Consider the following 21,529-nt stretch of genomic DNA (forward strand, 5'->3'; position numbering starts at 1 on the left):
AAAATAACACACAAAAGTACTCTATTTTTCGATTTGAAAATCATAAATGCTTTGTAAACACCACATTTGTATAGACCCAGCCACCCCCCACTAGTATAAGGAAAGTTGATGGAAATTTGATTCCGGATATAAAAAGATTCGAGAGAAATGTGTTCATGCGCAGGGAAGGTCTAGTTGTCTTCAAGGAGAAGATTTCAGTGCCGAGCGAGTACCACATGGTGCCTGCTCGGCGCATCCGGGCCGTCCATTTTGGTTTTGGACGGCTCGGATTTGGAGAGAGAAAAAGGAGAGAAAGAGAGTGTGTTGGGATGAGAGGAGGAGAGAGAGTGTTTCAATCTGCGCTGTTCAATACACTTTTGGACGGCCTGGATGTCTTGCTCAGACACCACGTCGGCCATGTGACGCAGTACCCACCTGGCACCCAAAAATTTCTCGCCTTCAAGCGTCATACCAACATTATAATTTAAAATCATAGAATTAAAAAATTATTGTTGAAATTTTAGGCACGAGCAATCTTCACAGTTAAATGACAAATTACTGAACCCCATTATCACAAAATTAACGGCGGCCCGGACACAAAATGCTTCCACTGGCCTAGTTGCCTATGCTGAAATTAGACCTACATATCCAGCAAGTAAAGCCGAAAGGGAAGAAATAACATACGCGGCCGCAACGATAGTTGGTTCTTTGATTCCACATAACTCAAGGTGGTGGTGAAATGGTGCCATCCGGAATAAGCGTCGGCCTCTTCCCTGTAGGCGCTTGGTGGTCTTGAAGAAGGATACCTAAAACACAAGGACGAGTGTGTATCAGTGAATGAATATCAGCAGCAGAGCTGGGATTTTGGGCTAAGTAACCCCACATAAAACTACCATCAATATAACTGCCCAGGTAAGGCTTTCAATATATAAGGTTGATTATTGGCACCAAGGTGGTGGCAGGTGGTAATCGCGATTTGAGAAGTCAATAGAAGTTGGAGATAAATGAACGGGAAGATGAGCAAAGAGACTTCTCAACAAAATAAATAGAACTCATGCCAGGCAAATTGAACGGGTTTTTCTAAACTAAATAACAAAAGTGTTCTGCTGAAAAACATTTCACACCGAGAATAATCTTCCAGTAAATTGTGGCAGAGGCAACTTGCCCGTCTGCAAATGAAAAAAGAAAGATGACAAGATTACCAAGGAAATGCACTCGCACAAATGCAAGGAATGGAAGAAACGCAAGAAACTGGTTGGAATTGCACACATGAACTGAAAAAGCATCCAAGTTTTTTCATCACCAGTAAAGGGATAATTAAGGAAAAGAAGTCGTGGATGCATAGTACCTGCATTATAACAGATACTGCTTCAAGAACGAAGATCCCAGACGAAATAAATAACGGAAGAAACATTCCTGTACAAGAAGCCATTGCAGCTAGAGCTCCGCCCAGCGCCAAGGAACCCACGTCACCCATAAATACAGATGCCTTGTATCGGTTGTGCGAAAGAAAACCAATACAAGCTCCTGCCATCGATGCTCCAAAAACAGAAAGATCTGATATCCATAAAGTCAGTCAGTATTTTGGTTTGAATTATTTTACTTCCCATAAGGATCCGGAACCATCTCATAATTGCTTATTTTTCGTCCTCAGTGAACTTTGTTTAGCTTTTCGGTCCAAATTTTTTTTGATAGCTTTTTTGGCTAGTTTGTCTTTTCCAACTGCTTTTCAATTTTGATCCCTAGTTTATTAAATTTCCAATTCGTTGCGTAGAGATAAATCGAATTACTGTCTTAAAATTGTGGTGAAAAATGTAGAAAGATCAGAAAAGACAATAACCAGGAAGAAAAAAAAACAGAGCAAAAGTTGGGCCAAACTTGGTTGGCACGGCTTTTCATGATGATTAGCATTCTAGAGACCATTCCACTTAAAACAGTAACTAGATTTCAACTAGCCGACTGCTATTCTGTATGACAATTATATGGAATTACCTCGGGACAAAATACATATATTTTCTATTAACTTGTGTTATTAGATGACGCAAATGCAGCACAGTTACACTAGGGAAGTAAACAGTCACATCCAGAGCTAAGTTAACTCTATAAGCTCACAACTAATTTCTCATACATTTTCCTTGACCAAGTCTGGCAAGTCAGATGGATTGACGTAAATGTCAGGCACTAGTTTCCTCAATGTGATTCTGTAAGAGCTGCTCTGGGGAAAGACTAAACTGGAAAATCAATTCTATCCAAAGAATCTCCACTTAAAGCTTGTCAATCTATTCTCTTTGGCAAAGTCTTTAAACAGTCCAAGCCAAATAACTCAATCGAATTCAACAAATACTTATAAACAGAATATTGGATATCCAAATTCCAAACTAACCAGAACATATTGGAAGCACAGCAATCGACATTCCTATAAAAGCCAATGCAGCGGTCCCTCCAGCCAGTCCATCAAGACCATCTGTTAAGTTGATTCCGTTTGTCATGGAAACAAAACAGAATGAAGTCAACAATAGATAGCACTTTCCCAGGCAAACAAGCCCCAGAGGGGAAGGTAGAGGAACCAACATTTTCCTGCATTGCAACATTAAAGATCAACATAAGTAGCACCAGCAGATGTTTTAAAGATTTGTCACATGTGCTATTCAAGTAGAATGCAAGTGTCTCAACAGCAGATGACCACTATGAACTTCGAGTCAACTCAAACGGGTGGACAATACTTCACAAGTACAACAATCAGACTTCACAAAGGCTTTGTTACAAAAAAAGTGAGTGGAATAGATTGTTTTAGAAGCAAAATCCCATCTTATCATTGCTTTAATGAAACAAGCACAAGAAATACAAGAACCCGTTAACCATTATACAACTGATGCAAAGGTTTTTAACCTTAAAACAGTAATAAGAAAGAGCTCAAATACTATTCTGTGGGACAAGCAGCGAACTAATAATATCAATAAAATGACAACGAAACTTCCAGATCATTTAAAAAGCAGTAAATATAGTTCTTTTCATTTGCACATTTTTAGAAGGCTGGCATAGCACAATTTCAACCATGTCAGTAAATCATAGTAATTGAGGGCTCCTTTGAACATTGCAAGGCCCCAGTGGTTAACTTTACAGCACTTCAAACCTTTCAGGGCGCACTAAGATTTTACTCCCTCCATCCCAAATTGTTTGTCCGGTCCGCAAAACGATAACTTGAAAATGATGTAATTTTTTAAAGAAAAAATTCAAAGTTTTTCACAAATTAAAAGAACTCATTGATATCTAGTAAGTTGTTACAAAACTTTCGAATTTTTCTTGCAAAAATTGTATCATTTTTAAGACTCCATTTTGCGGACCGGACAAATATTTTGGGACGGAGGGAGTAACCAGGTATTCAAGACATGCCATTGCAGCAGCTAACATACCTTGTACTTAAATACCTTTTATGCCTATTTTTAAGTTACCAACTGTCCCAAAAGTTTAAGCTATTAGGAAATGGGCCCAACCATGTTATGAAGCTATTCAACACCCTACCTCACCCTACCTCACAAGCAACCTGGACTTGTACTTGGAGATGCAAATAATGATAGATAGAGGGAAATAGAAAATGAAGGAAAGAAGCATAATGCCAACAAGAAACAAATTGCAAATGAACAGACTTGAACCCAAGACCTCTCTCAACTTGAGCTTTGATACCATGTTAAGTAACCGATTGTACCAAAATCTTATGCCTTGTTCGGTTTATAACTTGAAATTTTTTTTCCAATTCCAAAAACACTCATTACTCATACTTCCAATCATTACTCTAATTTCTCTCTCCACTCATTACCCTTATCTCGAATCATTATTCTTATTTCTCTCTCTATCTCTCTCCACTCATTACCCATATCTTCAATTATTATCCTAATTTCTCTTTCCACTCATTACCCCAAAAACCAAACCCAAAATTTTTGAAAGCCTCATGTAAACAAGGCATTACGCTTTACTATTAGGACATGGACCCAAAAATGTTTTGTTGAGCTATTCAACCCATCCAATAAAACCACTTTTCGCTTAAGACATTTTCACTCTCAAGAAAACAATTGAAAAGATATGGGTGCGTCGACATGGCAATCATGTGCACGGGTACGGATAATATACAGCTATGATGCACCGACACGGACACGGACACCGAAACCGACATCGAGACACGGGAATTCTAAAAAAATGGGGACACGGACACGGCGGGGGACACGTCACGTGTAAACTATATTTATTTATATATATATATATAAATAAATAAATAATTATAGTTTAACACCCAGAAATTTTGAAAAAATTATAATTTGGCCCCAATTTTTTTTAAAATTACAGTTTGACCCCCAATTTTTTCAAAAATTACAGTTTGGCCCCCAAAATTTTAAAAAAAATGCAGTTTGGCCCCCAGCGGTGTCCCCAGCCATGTCCCCCTCAAAATTTAATATTAAAATATGGGACACGCCACGTGGCGTGTTCCGTACGTATCTCCGAGGTGTCCCGCCGTGTCCCCGTGTCCTGACGCTGCGATTCTTCGACGTCTAGAGGTGTCAGTGCTTCATAGAATTATACAGGTATGTTGCTACTGCAATAAAACATAAAAATAAATAAATAGTATGGATACGACGAAAAAAAACATGTTGTAGTCTACAATAACGTGTTACATGTAAGAATTGTACGTAAAACAAAGCAATGAATGACTTTGGTGAATTCTGAATTCAACATACAAACAATAGTTCAATGTGAAACTAAAGCAACAAAAAAGAGTTTAATGTCATTACACTAAAGTAACATATTGACCAAAATCTTGATTCTACAAGATGCTAAGCCCAGGGAAAAATTCTTATCGATTTAGCGCTCTGTATAAAATCAAATACTATTCTGGGTGCGGTACAGCTTGAGTATAAATAGGGGTGCAGTGCTTCTGGGTTGCGGCAAAAACTAAAGATAATTTTTTGGTGTGTATTTCGTGTGCCTGGTACGCATGTAGAAGTGCAATGCAATGTATCGGTACCTGGTACGTTACAAGTACGGTTGGACATGGTATTATTAGTACCCATGCTTCAATTCAGGAGAGAAGGGTAGGAAGGGAATTCTACAGAGTTTGGCTCATTGACTTTTCAAAATGGAGAGACCTTTTCGGACATTCAGACATCCAAAAGTGGATAACAAAATTGGGACGGAGGGACTAGGAGGGTAGGATTGTCAAACAAACTTTTAACACATTACTCTAAATGCAACTAATAGTATAATTCAAACAGTTGGCCTTCTCTTCAAAATTTATGAGAATAGATATGTGAGTTACCATCAGACAAGTGTTGAACAAATTAGTTACAAGAAGTTATACATGCTGTAGGGTGATGATATCTTTGTAGTTTCCAACCAAACTGAAAATATCGATCCAACAGCTACCTGTATCGAACAACATTTATAATTACTGAAGATATTGAAAATCAAAAGTAACCAACAATATTACTCCCTCCGCCCCATATGTTTGTTGATTTCCAGCAATCGTCTCTTTGATGGGATCAACAAATATTGTACATCGTGAATTGTTTTTTAACTTTTCCACTAATCAACAAACCCAAGATATTAGTCAGGAAAATTGTTTCATTGTTGATCCGGTTAAAGGCACGACTACAAAAAAGTGAACAAACAATAAGGGATGGAGTAAAAGGATGCAAGAAAGCATGCTTTACCTCCAAAAGAATCTTCATCAAAGCAGATAAACCATAGTTGTGATTCTTGATGATGCTTAATACATCATCAAGCAGCCCAATTGCAGCAAAGGCTAGAGTTGCTACTGCAGCGCCCCTAACCTCAATAGAAGAAAAACCAACTGATACTTCCGCAACAATTATGCCAATTGGTACAAAAAACAACCCACCCATAGTGGGGGTGCCCTTCTTAGAGGAGTGCCTAGCTGGCCCTTCTCTTCTAATGATTGAGTGAATCTTCAAACTCCGAAGTAAGGGGACGCATACATAGCCTGCACAAGAGACTACAATTGCAGATATACAAAATGGCCGCATCAAATAAAAGGGTTCTAAAGGCAGTCTGACAATTCGCCATGCACAACAATCCACAAGTAAAAGAAGAATAGTCAAGAAGGTCATGAGTCCAATGTTGGTTATCACTCCATGTTTAACCCTGCATTTCACATGTTTAAGGGAACCATTTCAATACTTGAACTTTGAAATAACAGAACCATCTTGCTGAATTCAAAACTTAATGAACCACCACAAAAACAAAAATGAAAACAGAACAAATGTAACAACAGAAACAGTTCTACTATACTAAACTCTGCACATCAACAATCACTTTCCGAATATGATGAATGCAATAAAAAACAAGACTATAGAAACGTACACCACTTAGAGGATGGGGATGGGAACGGGGTCCACTGTTTGAGAAGGGGATACACCCTTCTAGGAACTCTAAGAGTATCCACTACAAGTACTAGTTGGATGTAGAAAAAGAAATTCAACAGGTCACCAATCATAATGTTGTAAAATATCAGGATATTAGGGACATTTTTTTGAACAAGAACAACATGAAAGTACCAAGAAGCATTCAGCAAGCTATAATGAATTTTGAAAATCACATGCGAGGAAGTGTCTGAGAAATGTGGACACATACCGATCGTCAAGTCCTATGCACCTAAGAAGTGTCCTAAGCGTTGTAAAAGAGTAATGGACACGTGTGGCGAGTGACGTGTTCGACACGGATACAACCCCTTCTTTAAATTATTTATGCTTCTTAGCCTTTTTACGATCTCTACAAAGGTCCTACCAGAATCTTGGGTTCGCTAATTTTATGAATGATGTTATTTAAACTTCTCCCAATTGGAACAATGGCTTATTTCTGTACTAACAAACGGAGTACGAACATAGCAAATGGAAGCATGATATATTGCCTCTTTATTTGACAGAAGATCCGTAACAAATTACAACTATTTGGCTATTATGGAGTAACTAATTTGCTCTACATCTCACGCAACCTTTTACAGTCTCTAACTCAATCTTGATTTCCTTTCCCACAAACTTGAAGCCAAAAGAGAACCAAAATGAGCACACTGCAGCGAAGGGAAGAATACTTATAAGTCCAATGAATAAAGATAAAATGCAAGACATTGAGCATGCATCCGAAAATATCCAAACAGCTACTAGTTATTTAGGAACTGAGGATGTGCCCTTGCGGCCTTGCCTGCTTTTCCTTCGTCCTCTTGTAATCATGGCCAACCGGTGGGCAGTCCCAGTCAAAGCATCATTAGTTTCAAGAAATGGCTCTCTAACCGTTGGCAAATCGATATCAGACACTGGATTTAGCAAGTCATCTCCATCGCTTTCTTCAACTTCACTTGATGAATGCCTGTATTCAAGAATATCATCATCGTCCTCCCAGTCATCAAGTGAAGAAAAACCCTACAAAGCAAGACATATTCCATTGACAGTATGAAAAATGTTTTTCTCAATAATATACAAAAAACAACACTGACCATATATGGTTCTACCATCAGCTCTATAAAGACCATTTATACATCGCATAATCATGTACGACTTTTGTGTGAAAAAGAAAGAAGAGGGGGAGTGTGGAGTTCACATATGTCAAAAATGGGAAATGTATCAGAAGAGCCATTCAATAAGTCAACAAAAACCCTAAGTAGTTGTTATTCAAATTAATATTCCAATAGATTTCCTAGCATCCAAAGTTCCAAACTTGGGACCTGATTGGCGGGGTTAGACAATGGGGTAGATTATAAGTCCATTTAGTGGCGCAACCAGACATTAGACATATATTGTGGGGGAACTTATAAGTACAACCTAGACAAATACTTCACAGTAAGAACCAAGGATACTGAAAGCTTTTTGCAATGAATATAAGAACAAAGCTAGTATCCAATAATAAGGTTTCTAAAGTAACATTAAAAAGCCCTACAAAATTTTCTTATATTGAAAGTTTTTATTAATTTTATTATCAATGCCATTAAAGATGTCTCTCTATCATGTTGTCGCTCATCAACTGATCTCAAATGGTTTCACCAATAATTCTTTCAAAATGTTTATATTGCATAGCATTTGCAACCAATAAGAGTCTTTATTATATGGATATGGATTCTAGAAGAGGATCTGGGTTGGATCTCGGGCTTACGATCATCTAGCGATTGAGATTGCACGGATGAGCTCTGCAAACGGAAGAGAGGAAAGAGAGAGATCAGAAACAGGAATTATGTGATCTCTCTCCTCCCCTACGTGTCCTATTTTATAAAGAGGGGGGAATAAGGGAAGCATTGTGTGGGATAACAGGGGAACATGCGATGGTTCGTGAATGTCCAACCAGTGCCTGCCACTTGGCGCGATAAGATAGTGACAGGGGCTAAGGAGCACTAGCACCAAGCCGAGCCAGAGATACCAGCCAAGGAGGCCAATCAACCCCTCATTCTGTTTCGTTGAACGGAAAGGAGGAGTTGAGGACTTGAGAAGTTATTGTAGTGGGCCATAATTCAACACCATTCGGCCCAAGCCTAGTGTGTTAACCCCAACGAAAAAGGGGCTAGGAGTCCAAAGATGGCCTCCAATGGCCCAGCCAACTAGCACAGGTCGAGAAACCTGATTGGATATGCACGGCCCATGGAATGGCGGGTGGAACGTATCTGCGGACTGGATGTAGCCAGGATGTAGCCATGTAGGTACCGAGTGGCACGGGTCGGCCACAGGGTGTCTGCTTACATGTCATGGATGATGTTATTTGGGAGCATGGTTACGAGTGACGTCATGGAGGGCACAAACTCAACACGAGCTTACTTGGAATTCAATACAGTCTCCCTATAAAAGGTACACGATAAACCCTAGAAAGGTACGCCGTTCTTGTGACCTATATCTTGTGCACTTTCCACCTCCCTGAGTGCCTTCTGGGTGAAATACGACTGGACAACACTTACTATTTGCCCCCTTTTGCACTTCTAACTTTTGGGAAGTACAGGGACTAAGCTGTGCACCACGGGAGGTTTTGCATTTCTGACTTTTGGGAAGTACTACACCTCACACTTACAAGTAGCTTAGAAACAAACATCTCCAAAGGAGACAACTAAGTAATCAAACAGAAATATCTAACCATGGAACTTTTAATAAAAGAAAAACTTGATCCCAGTAACCAGTTTTCTTCCTTCTCTAAATAAGTGTAAACCGCCTCTACAAAAAGTTAGTTTGGACCTTCATCACATCAAAAGGAAAACAAAATAAAGATGTATCAATTCAATGAAAACAAATGAGAAACTAGTTTACTTGTAACAGAATCAAACCAAGACTGGGCAAAAAACAAAACAAAGCAAGATGAGTCAGAGCAAAAAGCATGTGTATACCGATACGCACATTAAACTCAGTACCTCATCCGTGGCTCTAACTTGAACAATCCTACGTCTAAACCCATGTTTCCGAACGCCTGATTCCGATATCTACATCAGCAGCAAAGATACAATCAAGCATACTGTCTACCAACTCTTTCTTCATACATACGCAAGCATATATGGAGCGACGGATGCAGAATTTTAAGGTTGGGTGAGCGTACACTACAAAATCTGTTAATTTATTACATAAGCATATCCAATTAAAGCATTTTTATAAATAAGAAAGATTATGTTCTCCAAAACTCTTGCTTGGGCCGGTGTTTGAATTGTTCAAAATGATGTCGGGCGGGCTACATGTATAGTCTTTACATTTGTTGAGATAAAGTCTAATATAATACAACTCTAGTAGAAATTTGAAACGTGGGTAGGCCGGTCGCCCGAGCTCCTTGTATATATGCGTGCATAGAATATATGTGTGGCTTTCTGTATCAATATGAAAGATAAAAATTCGGCAATGATTTTGGCACTCCACATATTGATAATCACGCTCCACTATTACCTCAAGACCGAAATAAGATCTGGGTCGAAGACGGCGAAATGCTGGATTGGACGAAATGCGAAGCAAAGAGATAGGGTATCTTTGCGACCCCAATCGAGCGAAACAATTTGTATTTGCGACTAACGACATGTCTTTCTTCGTAACAACGATACACAATTCAAGATGGTCACTGTGATTTTTCAATTCTGCCAACTGGGTTGTCGATTGAACAAAGCAAGGAGGCCGTTGAGGGTGTCGATGCAGATGTATAGTTCCATTGAGGGGAATGCATGTGTATTGGGTTATTGAGCATTTTCTGAGCGAGCTTTGGATACGGAATATACCCGGAGAGAGGAGAGTTCATGCTTGGGAGAGGAGAGAGAAGAGAAGAGAGAGAAGACACAAAGTCCGCCGGCACTTCGTAATTCACGCAACGATAGTGACTCGCTTTCTTTGGGTAAATTGCTATTCCCACCCCACCCCGCCCCCCGCCCCACACCAAAGCCTTCCCTTTTTGTTTTTTTTCAATTTTACCCGCCCCCCAGCCCCAGCCTTTCCTTTTTGTTTTCTGTTTTTTTTTAAACCCACCCACCCACCCACACCCCCCTTCCCTTTATTTTTTATTTTTTATTTATCAAACCACAGCCTTACTTAAAACCCGGATTATCCCCGGGCCTCCCACCCAAAAAACATCCCGCCCCCCTCTTAAAACACCTTCACCTTTTAATTTTTATTTTTATTTAATTAATTTTATCTTATTTATTTAATTTCTATAAATACACCAGGTCAAAAATCGTATTTTTTTGATCATTTTATTTTAAATTCATAATGAATTTTTTGCTCTAAGAGTTTTCAACAAACACCCTAAAACTCATTATTTAGTTTCAAGACTCTCTTAGGGTATTCATTAAAAGGGCTTGGAGGCAAAAATTTATTACGACCATTTAAGATGAAATGATCAGAAAAATAACATCTTTGCACTGATTCAAACAGATTGAAAATTGAAACATTTATTTTTGTAACTATATTTTTATTAGACTTGAACCTAGAATTAGACTTGAACCATAGAGCAAATATATGGGGGGGGGGGGGCGCGGCCATATGGGGTGAGGAGAGAAATCCTCATTTTCCTATAAATAGAACCCTTTGTGAAACTATTCAATTCACACCTTGAATCTCTCCAACTTTTCTCTCTAGAAACTTTGTGTTTGCTCTTTGTTCTTACTTTGTTCTTGCTATTATTGAGTTTCTTCTTGAGTTCTTCAAGAAACTCAACCCAAGGCCGCCACCAAACCACCACCCGATCAGCCTCTCGATCCAAAAAATTTAGTAGTTTAGTCAATATTTATTTTCAAGAGAACAAAAAAGTATTTTCTTTTCTCTTTCGAAGCTACCGTAAGATTACCGTAAGAAGTCACTTCGTTCGATAGCCACATTCATCTTCCGTAAGCTACCGTAACCTTCTGTTATATTTTATTTTTGTGTTTAAAAATGCATATTAAGTTAAAGTACTAAAGATAGCATATTAAGTTAAATGCACATTAACCAAAAAATAAATAAAGAAGGGAGGTAAATGAGAAAAGAAATAAATAAAGAAAATAGAAAAGATTATTAAAATAATAATAAAAAGATTCAAAGTGGAAGGAATCAAAAGGGAGTAAAGAGAAAAAAAATGAAAAAAAATTCTAACAGAAAAGAAACAAAAGGAAATAAAGAAGAAAAAAAAAATGGAAGGAGAGAGGAGCAGGAGGACGGGAGGAGGGGAGAGGGTAATATGGGAAATGGGTGTGGGGCCGGGGGGTGGAGTGTCAGGGGGAGAAAAGCAGCCGTCCTTTCATTGGGTAAACTATAATTACACTGGTCTCCCCTGCAGGTTCTTTCAAATACAGAAACCTCTCTGTAGTTTCAGAAAATACTTTGTTTGCAATACACCACATTGCTGTAGTATTAGCAGTCCAGTGGCGACTCCATAAATTTTTACGGTAATAGATTGTTCAAGAATTATCTTAACTATACTAGCTCAATTAAATAGTAGTAATATACTCATACGAGATTTCATACATTAATGTGAATAGTGAAAAAAATTATAAAACATAAGACTTTCCATTGTTCTCGACGGATTTTTATATTTGGAGCTGAGCAAGATTAAATTGGTGCAACATTCTATAAAAATATTCTTTTGGAAAAATTTGTGACGAATAGATTGACTCGGGTCTTTTGGAACACATGCTTTTATTGTTAGAGATATGAAGTCGACTATGTAGAAAGAATCCCTTTATTCAATTGTTAAGTGCACTAAATTTTTCTCTCTTTCGATCTCTATTTCATTTTTCCTCAATTTCCCATTCATCTATTTGGATTATTACCAAATTCCTATGCTCGGTCTACCTGAGGTATATTACTCCATTTATTTATCTTTCTAAACGCACCAATTTCTTTCTCTTTCTATATTGTAATTTTTTTACCAATGTCCCATTCATTTATTTGACTATTTGGGCAATTGATGAGCCTGACCATGTTCGAGCTTCTAGCACTTCAAAATTTTGAGACAGAAGTTAAGAGTTAGACGAAAGTACTTGCTATGTTGGTTCACTGAGACCTCGACATGTTTTTTTAGCTTTTATTTTTTGAGATGGAAGCCTGAGGTGTTGGGTTTTTGAATAATGTGTGCGGCCACACGTATGTGAGAGTGATGTGGTCGGGGTGTGCCCGAGTGAAATCAGTGAACAAACTGGATAATCGAAAACAGACCACTCCAGTTGTTGCTTTTCTTTCTGTTACTTCGAAAGTAATTGCTCCGGCTTTAGCCAATCGAATTTTTGATATTCCCTTTTATTTCTCATCAAACGAATAGCATCGTCTCCTAGAAATCTTAGTTATTCTTAGCATGGTATTGGGAAATCTCATTTTTTATTACTCAAACTAGTATGAAACGTATGCTTGTATATTCGTCCATAGGTCAAATCGGACATGTAATTATTGACATAATTATTGGAGACTTAAATAATGGATATGCAAACATGATAATTTATATTTGTTCTACATCTCCATGAATTTATGAACTTTTTCTTGCATTGTATTATTTGCTCAACGTATCGGAACTGATAATATTCAAGATTATGCAGGATTATACACAAAAGATCCTTTGTTTTACGCCCTTTTTTTCACCACCTGATTACCCCCATCAATCCTCTTATAAGAAATAATTCCAACCGCTTGATCAACAAATCTCTGTTCTTGTTTTGGTAAATTCTGATCAATCAATAAAGCCATTACAAATGAAACAACACACCTGGATTTTCTATTTCCGTACTAACCCAAAATTCACCCAAAGCAATTGAATCAATTTCAACAAGTCTATAAAGGCAGATACCCAAAAAAAAAAAAAAAACTATGGGTAATGTTGGCTTAATCAGATTAGCCTTGAACCTTTGTTGATTAGTGGAGAAATTAGTGACCAAAGCAGGCAATTAAATTGCCGACATGGGTTTCGGATACACGTGTAGAAACTGGAAACAGGGGAATGCACCACTGAGATTTCTTTCATTCATCATTCTAGAGGTTTCTTTATTATAGCCACACAATTGGACCTTGGACCTTTCCTAGACAATACACAAATGTAAAAAGGCCCAATACAAAACATAACATTTGGCCCAATTTCCAAACACTCTATTTAAGCCCAAATACAAAACAAAAATTAAAACAAGAAGACAGGTACAACATTTGGTTACACCCGGGTGTGGATCCATCTCGGAGTTTTACATAAATGATTGGAGCTGTTCAGAGGGTATACCGTAGTTGAGCTAAATCATGAATGGGTGGAATACTATGCGCACCGCTGGATGAGAGAGACTTTGCAATCGTCCTTGGGACAAATGGTGGGGATATAAACAATCTCATCGCAGCCGTCCGATTGGCGCCGCTTGAAATCCATCAACGATGTGAACATGGCGATGAACAACACTAGATGGTTGATAGCGTACCTCTGGCCCACACATTGGTGTGCCCCCGCTCCAAATACTAGAAAGTTCTTTTTATACACCCGGTCCTCCTGCCTTTCGTCCATGAATCGGTCCGGGTCAAACCGATATGGTTCAACAAACCCTTGAAATGAAGACTCGTAAACTGCCGGAAAAACAATGGCTCCTTTTGGAATGGTGTATGTATCCGTTAACGGAAAGTCCTTGCCTGCCAAGTGAGGTACTGACGAGGCTGGCGCACGTATTCTTAACACTTCACGTGCCACTGCCTCGGTGTACTTCATCTCCCGCACCTTGTCTGCAGTGATCAAGGTATTTGATTCTGGCAACCAAATCGAGGCGACTTCACGGCGGACCTTCGCGAGGATCTCTTGGTGGGACTCGAGGAGCGCCACCGCCCACAACAGCGATGATGTGGAGGCGTCCTGTGCTGCGAAAAGGAAATCAAACACGTGGCTGCCGATATCGGCGGTACTTGTGTGCGGCGGCGGCGGAATTCCAATTTTTACCGTTGCTTCGGTTTCCCTTATAATGTCCTTCATCCAGAAATCGATCACGCAAGTAGGCTCGCCGCCGTCCTTCATCTTCTTCTTGCTCTCCTCTGCGCAAACACCTAACGATTTTTTTTTTCAGCAAAAAGAAAATTTCATTATCACTAAGATAAAAGATGAAGTCAAAGACAAATGAAAAAAAAAATGCATAGTCAGAACTTCGAAGAGAACTCGACACTCTTCTAATACCGCTACTTGTACAATCTCAATATTCTGAACCCCAACACCAACCTCTCGACTTTTTTCATTTTAAAAAACAACTATGCTAAAAAAACCGTAGGAAAGGTCAATAGTCGTGACTGTTGACCGTTTAACCAGCCAATGAGCATGTGACACGTGCACTCGTCCTCGCGGGGTTGACGATTTGACCAATCGCGCGACACGTGGCCCTGCGCTTGGGCGCCACGCGCTACCCATAGCTATGCCGCACTCATGTGAAGGTCGCGGGCCCAAATTCCTCCTTTAAGGAGAGAACTATATTTATTCAGGTGGATGCTTGGCGCGGTCCTAATCTAATGGAGACGATAACGCGGTCTAACCAAAATGCACAAAGAACTTGTCCAGACTCTTATATCTGCTTCGGCCTTAAGGCAGGACCCGAGGGGCCCCTTGAGGCTTGGCAGCAGTATTAGCGTGACCGAGTAGGTCACGACCTTGCCTTACGGGAATGAAGGGGATCTAGTGGCTTGGTGGCTGTAAAAGAAGAAGAGGATCTCCGCGAATAAGAGGATACACTTACCGTCATACTCGCGGTCATCGCGAGGGTAGCGACACCTCGACGGTCAGGGCGTACAGAAGGGACACATGTCATTTTATCAGCGCGCCACTTGGTGCCCGAGCATTAACTCGTGTGGTCTATAAACATGAACGTCTCGTCACTGAATCCCAAGAGGTTGTTGAGCACATTGTGAACATTCTCTAAAGAGAGAAAGTTGGCAATCATTAATTTTAAAGGAGGTTTTATCCTCTTTCAGGGGCTTTATTGTCTTTCTTCTTGAGGATCTATGGGTTTGGGTCTCCACTGTCTACCCTCTCTGTTCACCCATGCTCTTTTCTTCACCCTTCTAGATCACTCCTCTCATTCCTTTCCATAGACTATTCCAACCTCTCCGGCATATCTATTCCTAAGGGATATTTGTCCACTCAGAAATCGGACCTATCCTACAAAAACCAAATGGAGCAGCTCGATCACTGTGAGTTTTATTTTGTGAGGAGAGCTTCTAATAGTGCAGCTCATTTTCTTGCTACTCATGTGTCAGTTGGGCTGGGGTCTAGTATATACGTGGTAGGGGTGTAAACGAGCCGAGCCAAGCCGAGCCAAGCCGAGCTTCGGCAAGCTCGAGCTTGGTTCGTTTACTTAACGAGCCAAAAACTCGAGCTCGAGCTTGGCTCGAGCCTTAACGAGCCAAGCCCTTAACGAACCGAGTTTAGACATTTACTAAACGAGACTCTTTAATCGAGTCGAGCCTCCCTTAACGAGCCGAGCTTTTATCGAACGAACCAAGTTCCACTCAGCTCGTTTAGGAAACGAGCTGAATACTCGAGCTCGAGCTCGGCTCGTTTACTAAGTGAGCCGAGCTCGCAAATAGCTCGGCTCACTTACAGCCCTAGTACGTGGATTGACCAACCTCCCTTTTGGCTCTTTTAAAAAGAAACAATAATAAGTCCTCCCTTTTGGCTTGTTAATTTATTACGGAGGATGATTGCCATTCCTTATGTAATCTTTGGTGAATTGACAGTCTCTTCTATCGTTTTTAAACAAGAAAAAAAGAAAAGAAAAAAAGAAGTACTACACACCTAAATGTCCCACCTAAAAAAGAACCAAATGAAATGCACACCTAAATGTCCCCTCAAATCCTCTATGCCAAAAATTTTGTGTACCCATGTTTTGATGTGTTTTGAGCCATTGAAGTATTTGAAAATTTCAAGGGATAATTTTTTTATCCTTGATTCAATGGCAGGAAATACATAGAAACAGAGAACCGAGGATTTTGGGTACTATTAAATTTGTCTCACATCACTCATCTAAGTCACCCAAGCTTGGTTAATAAATTTTAGAGGTTACTCCACCTAATGCCAATTGATTTTAGGTTGGAACCCTTTAAGAAATCTAACATGGTATCAAAGTTAGGTTTTGGGTGGTCTCACCTCTCGGGGAAAAATCATCGCTCATCTAAGCCACTCAAGCTTGGTTAATAAATTCTAAAGGCTACTCCACCTATTGTGAACTGGTTTTAAGTTGGAACCCTCCACGACATCTAACAGGTACAACAAGACTTTAGCTATCCCTAAATGTAACTAAACAAAATGTCAGCAAATTTTAGCTTCATTGACCACCTAATGTTTCGATAAGCCTCTTCCCTGCCAACCTCGCCTCCCGAAACGCGAACCCCGGCAGATCAATCGGGAGCTTCATCAACCCGACATTAAACAAGTTATAGTCGAAGTTGAACCTCTCCTTCGACTTGCCCGACAAATATGGCCCGACGAACACGGTCTGTGACGTGTCAAGGTTCAAGTCGCGACACAACCATCGGAGAGCGATCGGCTTTCCATTCGAGAGCCGCAACCAGCGCGCCAGGTGCTCGACGACAATCCTCTGTTGGATAGGAACGTAAATGGAGAGGGCCCTGGGGGTGAAATTGGGAGCGAGAAGTCGGCGGAGGTCCTTGTGGTCCTGACCGAACATGTAAATGAGGTTGTGGTCGCCGAAGAGTTTTTTCCCAAAGGGGTGGGCGATTAGTTGGAAGGCGTCAGGCCGAACGTTGGCGAAGACCTTGTGGGAGAGGTCAGTGGAGCGGACAAAGACGACAAACTTGCCGGTGATGTAGTTGGCGGAGATGCCGAGGGGGGAGGTCCGGGCTAGGTCCGACTGGGTTTCCCAGAACCGCGTTGGGTTCTGGACAAGCGATATGGCGTTGCCCAAGAAGGGGAATACTAGTGAAGGGCCCGGGACTGTGCTCTTCTTCTTTAAGTAGGAGACCTGTTCAAGGAGGAGGAGGAGGAGGAGGAGGAGAGGGATGAGGTACGATGAGAGTGATGAGAGAGTGGCCCAGATTGATGAGTCCATTTTCACTTTGTTCTCTCTCTCTCTCTCGTAGTCGATAGAGGCCAAATCTTGGGTTGATATCTTATCAAGAGGAGACAATTATAGGAAGGAGATATTGTGACTCAACTATTTATAGAAAGAAAGAAAGAAAGAAGGATACGGTGGAGAGAAGGGACATGACAATTCAGATTCTACTATTGGGTTTAGAGAGGGAGAGAGAAGCGTGAGGATAAAGTCACATAATACGTGTGCGCATGCTAGACAAAAACGAAATTGGGTATGAGTTTGGTCCGACTTGCCTACCCTATAACATTCTGAAAAGATAGGATGCATGAAAGAAAAACTTGAGTCTTGACCATCCAGTATTGTTTCATAGAAAGTTTTTTTTTTTCCCCATAAAAAGTGAATCTGTAACGTCTAATGTTGTTTTATGAATAATTTCATATTTTTTTCATATACTATATCAAGCCTCTATAACATTAGAGTAATGTATGGTGAGACATGATTTTTCGACGAATATCAAAGCCAGTTGTCATTATTGTGTATGACAAGTGAGTACATTCTACTACTCCTCATCTACTATGTAACCTAATCCCAACGTTCTCTCTTCCGTACTAGTTCTATTTCCTTTCACAAACGTGAGTAGGACTGAAAACGAACAGAGCTCGCAAGCTTGACACAGCTGTTCGTAACTTGGCTCGTTAATGGCTTGTTCAAGCTTGGGTCGGAGGTTTAACAAAAGATCTCAAGCTGATTTTTTCAACTCGTTTCATAAACGAATTGAGCTCGAGCTCCCTATAGCTCGGCTTGAACGAGCTCGCAAGACAAGCACTGTACATAATCATCAGTCAAATATGATTATTAATCAGAGTGCCAGAGGTGGGTTTATAGCCCAATGTCACTTTCAACGCCGGCAACACCTCAAAGGTGGAATCGAAACAAGTGCCCCCATCTTTGGTTTCCCACCTGATGATGTTTATAAAAAAAGAAGAAGGTTTGTAGCCCAATGTCACTTTCTCATCTATTCCACATGAAATGTGAGGGTTCGATTCTCGCCAGGAGTACGAGTGCTTGGTGTAGTGGTTCCCTTTGAGCTTGCCTCACTCGTATGCCGCTTAACGGCACCAATTTTTCATCTCTTTAAGAGTATGGTAAACATCTATCGAGTGATAAAAAAAAATTAAGATAGGCCTTCCCAAGAGGACTTCACGTTTTAATCCTTTTTTTAGGTTAATTAATTAATCAGTCCAACTGAAAATTAAATCAACTATCTCTATGTCATTTAGTATTATTGGTGGAAAGTCCACTATCTCTATTTTAATCAATCAGTTCGGCCCTGTTTGGCTAAATAAGTCAATTGGTTTATTTTTTTTTATCTTTATTCAAAAAAAATTCGTATTTGTTAATTTTTCTTCAATTTTTTTGGGATTATTGAATCGTCATGAAGAGAGGAATCTAAAAAGTAAAAAATTATAATCGAAATCCAATTTTTTTTGAATAAAGATGAAAAAAATTGGTTTATTGACTTATTTTTGTCTTTATTCAAAAAAATTAGTTTTTGATTGTAATCTTTTACTTTTTAGATTCCTCTTGTCATGACGATGCAATAATCCTTAAAAAATTGACGAAAAACTAACAAATACGAAAAAAAAATTAAATAAAAACAAAAAAAATAAGTCAGTTAGCTTATTTAGCCGAACCCCATCTCTTCAATGTCAGTCTGACAGTTTGGCAGTTAGAGGTGTCGATGTCCTTTAGATGACATAAGGGAAATTATGGAATCTCAATAAAAGAGGGATACGCCGGCACTTTGTAATTCACGCAACAACAATCACTCGCTTTCTTTGGGTAAACTAATAACTATACTATACGGGTCTCTCCGGAAGATTCTTTCGAATACAGAAACTTCTCACTAGTTTCACAAAGGAGGCTGATTTTGGAGAATAATTTGGGTCACCTTCTTTTAAAGAAGGTGAATATTACCATTCCAGCGATCGGTGAAAATTGTGTAGGATACACAAAATTAATACACTTTTTTGTTAATAATGAGTTAGTTTGTGGTAACACCCACATAATTTCCACCAACCAAGGGAATGTAATGTCCTCTTTAAAAGAGGGTGAACAAAAGTAATTTCCGCAAACTACGCCGGAGAAGGAGAAAACACAAGCTACGCTAGAATTTTTTACGTAACAGATTGTTCGAGAATTATCTTAATTATACTAGCTCAATTAGTTAGAAGTAATATACTCCTACGAGATTTCATCCATTAATGTGAAAAGTGATTAAAAATATAAAAAAAAGTAGTAAGAATTTATATTGCTCTCGACGGATTTTTATATTTGGAGCTAAGTAAGATTAAATTGGTGCAACATTTCATAAATATTCTTTTTGGAAAAATTTGTGGCGAATAGACTGGCACGGATCTTTTGGAACACATGCTTTTGTTGTTGGAGATATAAAGTCGACTGTCGTACAAAAAGAATCCATAGCACGATACTGATAGATCTTTTTACTTAGGGTCCGTTTGAATGGAATAAAAGTGATAAAAAATACAAGAGAAAATAATGACACTTTTCTGGTGTTTTTTTTAGCATGAAAGTACAAGAAAGTGTGAGAACGTAAAAAAATTTCTTGCACTACTCTTTAAAACATTAGTGTATAGCTTCAACTTTTTTGCTAAAAATATAAAAAAGAAAATTTTCTTTTGAAAGTTACCGTATTTTATGACACTTCCTATTATGTCCATAACTTTTCATTTTCCATTATGGTCCATAATGTATATTAAGGCTGAGTTAGTATATTTATATTTTTTCTTGCAAGATTCTTTCAAAAAAAAAAAAATCATTTTAATCAATCAAGTGTAAGAAAATAAAACCTCTTTTCACTTTCTTTTCTTCTACTTTACTTTCCTTTATTTTCATTTTCCAGCACAATTTTATTTCTAATCAACGAGGGAAAGTCTTCAATACACACCATTTTAAGGTATGTACCATATGCACCTATTGCGTGGTTCATATTGTGCCACATAAAAAATTACTTGTAGGACCAGTCATTCATAACATTTTATTTCATATCGTAACTTTTATACTAAAAATTCGTAACTTTTCTTCAATATGAATCGTAACTTTTTAACAATAAATTCATAATATTTTGAGAATCATAATATTTTGGTGTGTTTCAATAAGGGTGCATATGATACACACCCAAATAGGGATGTGTATTGTAGCACTCTCCATCAAACAGACCCTAACCATAACAAAACCAAGATAAACCATCCACCAAGATAAATATATCTCCCACAAATTAAAGCCTATAGACATTCACTCAGTAAAGTCCAAACTGCAGACACTTAAGTTGTCCAATTAGAAACCATATTTGGATATGGGCCAATTATAAATTGATGAATTTAGGCAGATTCATGAAACTGGGTCCAAATTGCCACATCTAGTATTACATCACATTGTTGTAGTATTAGCAATCCACTGGCAGCCCCAAAATTTTTAGTCGATTGTTCAAGAATTATCTTAAATATACTAGCTCAATTAAAAAATCCATAGCACGATACCAATAGATCTTTTTTCTTTATCTGTGCTGATTAACTTCGTAATGTAAGACTTGAATGTTCAACTAAAGCTTAAAAATAAAATTACTACTACTAAAATTCAAAGAAATCTTTACTCTAGGGTGTTCAACTGCACACCCGGGCACGGGTGTGCAGCCATGGGATTTGGGAATCATGCATTGCAGCCCATTCGGTTGTGTTGCAGTCAATCCGGCCGTCCATTTCAACAATGAATGGCTCCGATTTTAATCCGAACAATGAGCAGGGTTCAGATCCATAGGAGTTCGAATTAAATCTGAGCCGTCTATGCAAAAATGGACGACAAGTTTGTAGTGCTGTTGTGCACTACAAAAAACACCAATCCGTGTAGCCACCACCACTAAATTAGGACATTCTTCGTTTTCAAAAACTTCGTGTTTTTTAGTGACCAATATAAATTGGAGAATCCGAAGTTAACAATTTGAGAAGTGCAAAAATCAACTCCATTTTTATTTTCACACTCCCAACAATTTGGAGGGTC

The 21,529-nt window shown here is 39.0% G+C and overlaps 2 protein-coding genes across 5 annotated transcripts; both read right to left on the reverse strand.

Moving 5' to 3' along the window:
* Positions 1 to 459: 459 nt before the first annotated feature.
* Positions 460 to 10,258, reverse strand: LOC131312425 (phospho-N-acetylmuramoyl-pentapeptide-transferase homolog). Of its 4 annotated transcripts, none has more exons than XM_058340152.1 (8): positions 9,888 to 10,258; positions 9,368 to 9,436; positions 7,189 to 7,406; positions 5,682 to 6,132; positions 5,330 to 5,394; positions 2,363 to 2,556; positions 1,328 to 1,536; positions 460 to 785 (listed from the first exon to the last, which is right to left on the reverse strand). In XM_058340152.1, exons 1-8 carry the CDS (start codon positions 10,014 to 10,016, stop codon positions 603 to 605), a joined length of 1,518 nt encoding a protein of 505 aa, XP_058196135.1. In that variant the 5' UTR covers positions 10,017 to 10,258; the 3' UTR covers positions 460 to 602. The 4 variants fall into 4 exon arrangements, with proteins under 4 accessions (XP_058196135.1, XP_058196136.1, XP_058196138.1 ...); XM_058340153.1 differs by having other exon boundaries at positions 7,189 to 7,353; positions 9,354 to 9,436; positions 9,888 to 10,242; XM_058340155.1 differs by having other exon boundaries at positions 7,189 to 7,353; positions 9,888 to 10,016.
* A 3,120-nt stretch (positions 10,259 to 13,378) lies between these two features.
* Positions 13,379 to 17,541, reverse strand: LOC131312426 (cytochrome P450 710A11-like). The gene is made up of 2 exons (XM_058340156.1): positions 16,735 to 17,541; positions 13,379 to 14,459 (listed from the first exon to the last, which is right to left on the reverse strand). Exons 1-2 carry the CDS (start codon positions 17,465 to 17,467, stop codon positions 13,693 to 13,695), a joined length of 1,500 nt encoding a protein of 499 aa, XP_058196139.1. The 5' UTR covers positions 17,468 to 17,541; the 3' UTR covers positions 13,379 to 13,692.
* Between the last annotated feature and the right edge of the window lie 3,988 nt (positions 17,542 to 21,529).

This window comes from Rhododendron vialii, chromosome 13a, assembly GCF_030253575.1.
Source record: "Rhododendron vialii isolate Sample 1 chromosome 13a, ASM3025357v1".
In the NCBI taxonomy this organism is placed as follows: Eukaryota; Viridiplantae; Streptophyta; class Magnoliopsida; order Ericales; family Ericaceae; genus Rhododendron; species Rhododendron vialii.

Coding starts and splice junctions, on each gene's coding strand:
- LOC131312426 (XM_058340156.1), bottom strand. CDS start 17,467: ATGGACTCATCAATCTGGGCCACTCTCTCATCACTCTCATCGTACCTC. Junction 14,460..16,734: donor GAGGCTTATCGAAACATTAG/GTGGTCAATGAA, acceptor AAAAATCGTTAG/GTGTTTGCGCAGAGGAGAGC.
- LOC131312425 (XM_058340152.1), bottom strand. CDS start 10,016: ATGTCGTTAGTCGCAAATACAAATTGTTTCGCTCGATTGGGGTCGCAA. Junction 2,557..5,329: donor ATATCATCACCCTACAGCAT/GTATAACTTCTT, acceptor GTTGCAATGCAG/GAAAATGTTGGTTCCTCTAC. Junction 786..1,327: donor CAGTATCTGTTATAATGCAG/GTACTATGCATC, acceptor CTTGTGTTTTAG/GTATCCTTCTTCAAGACCAC.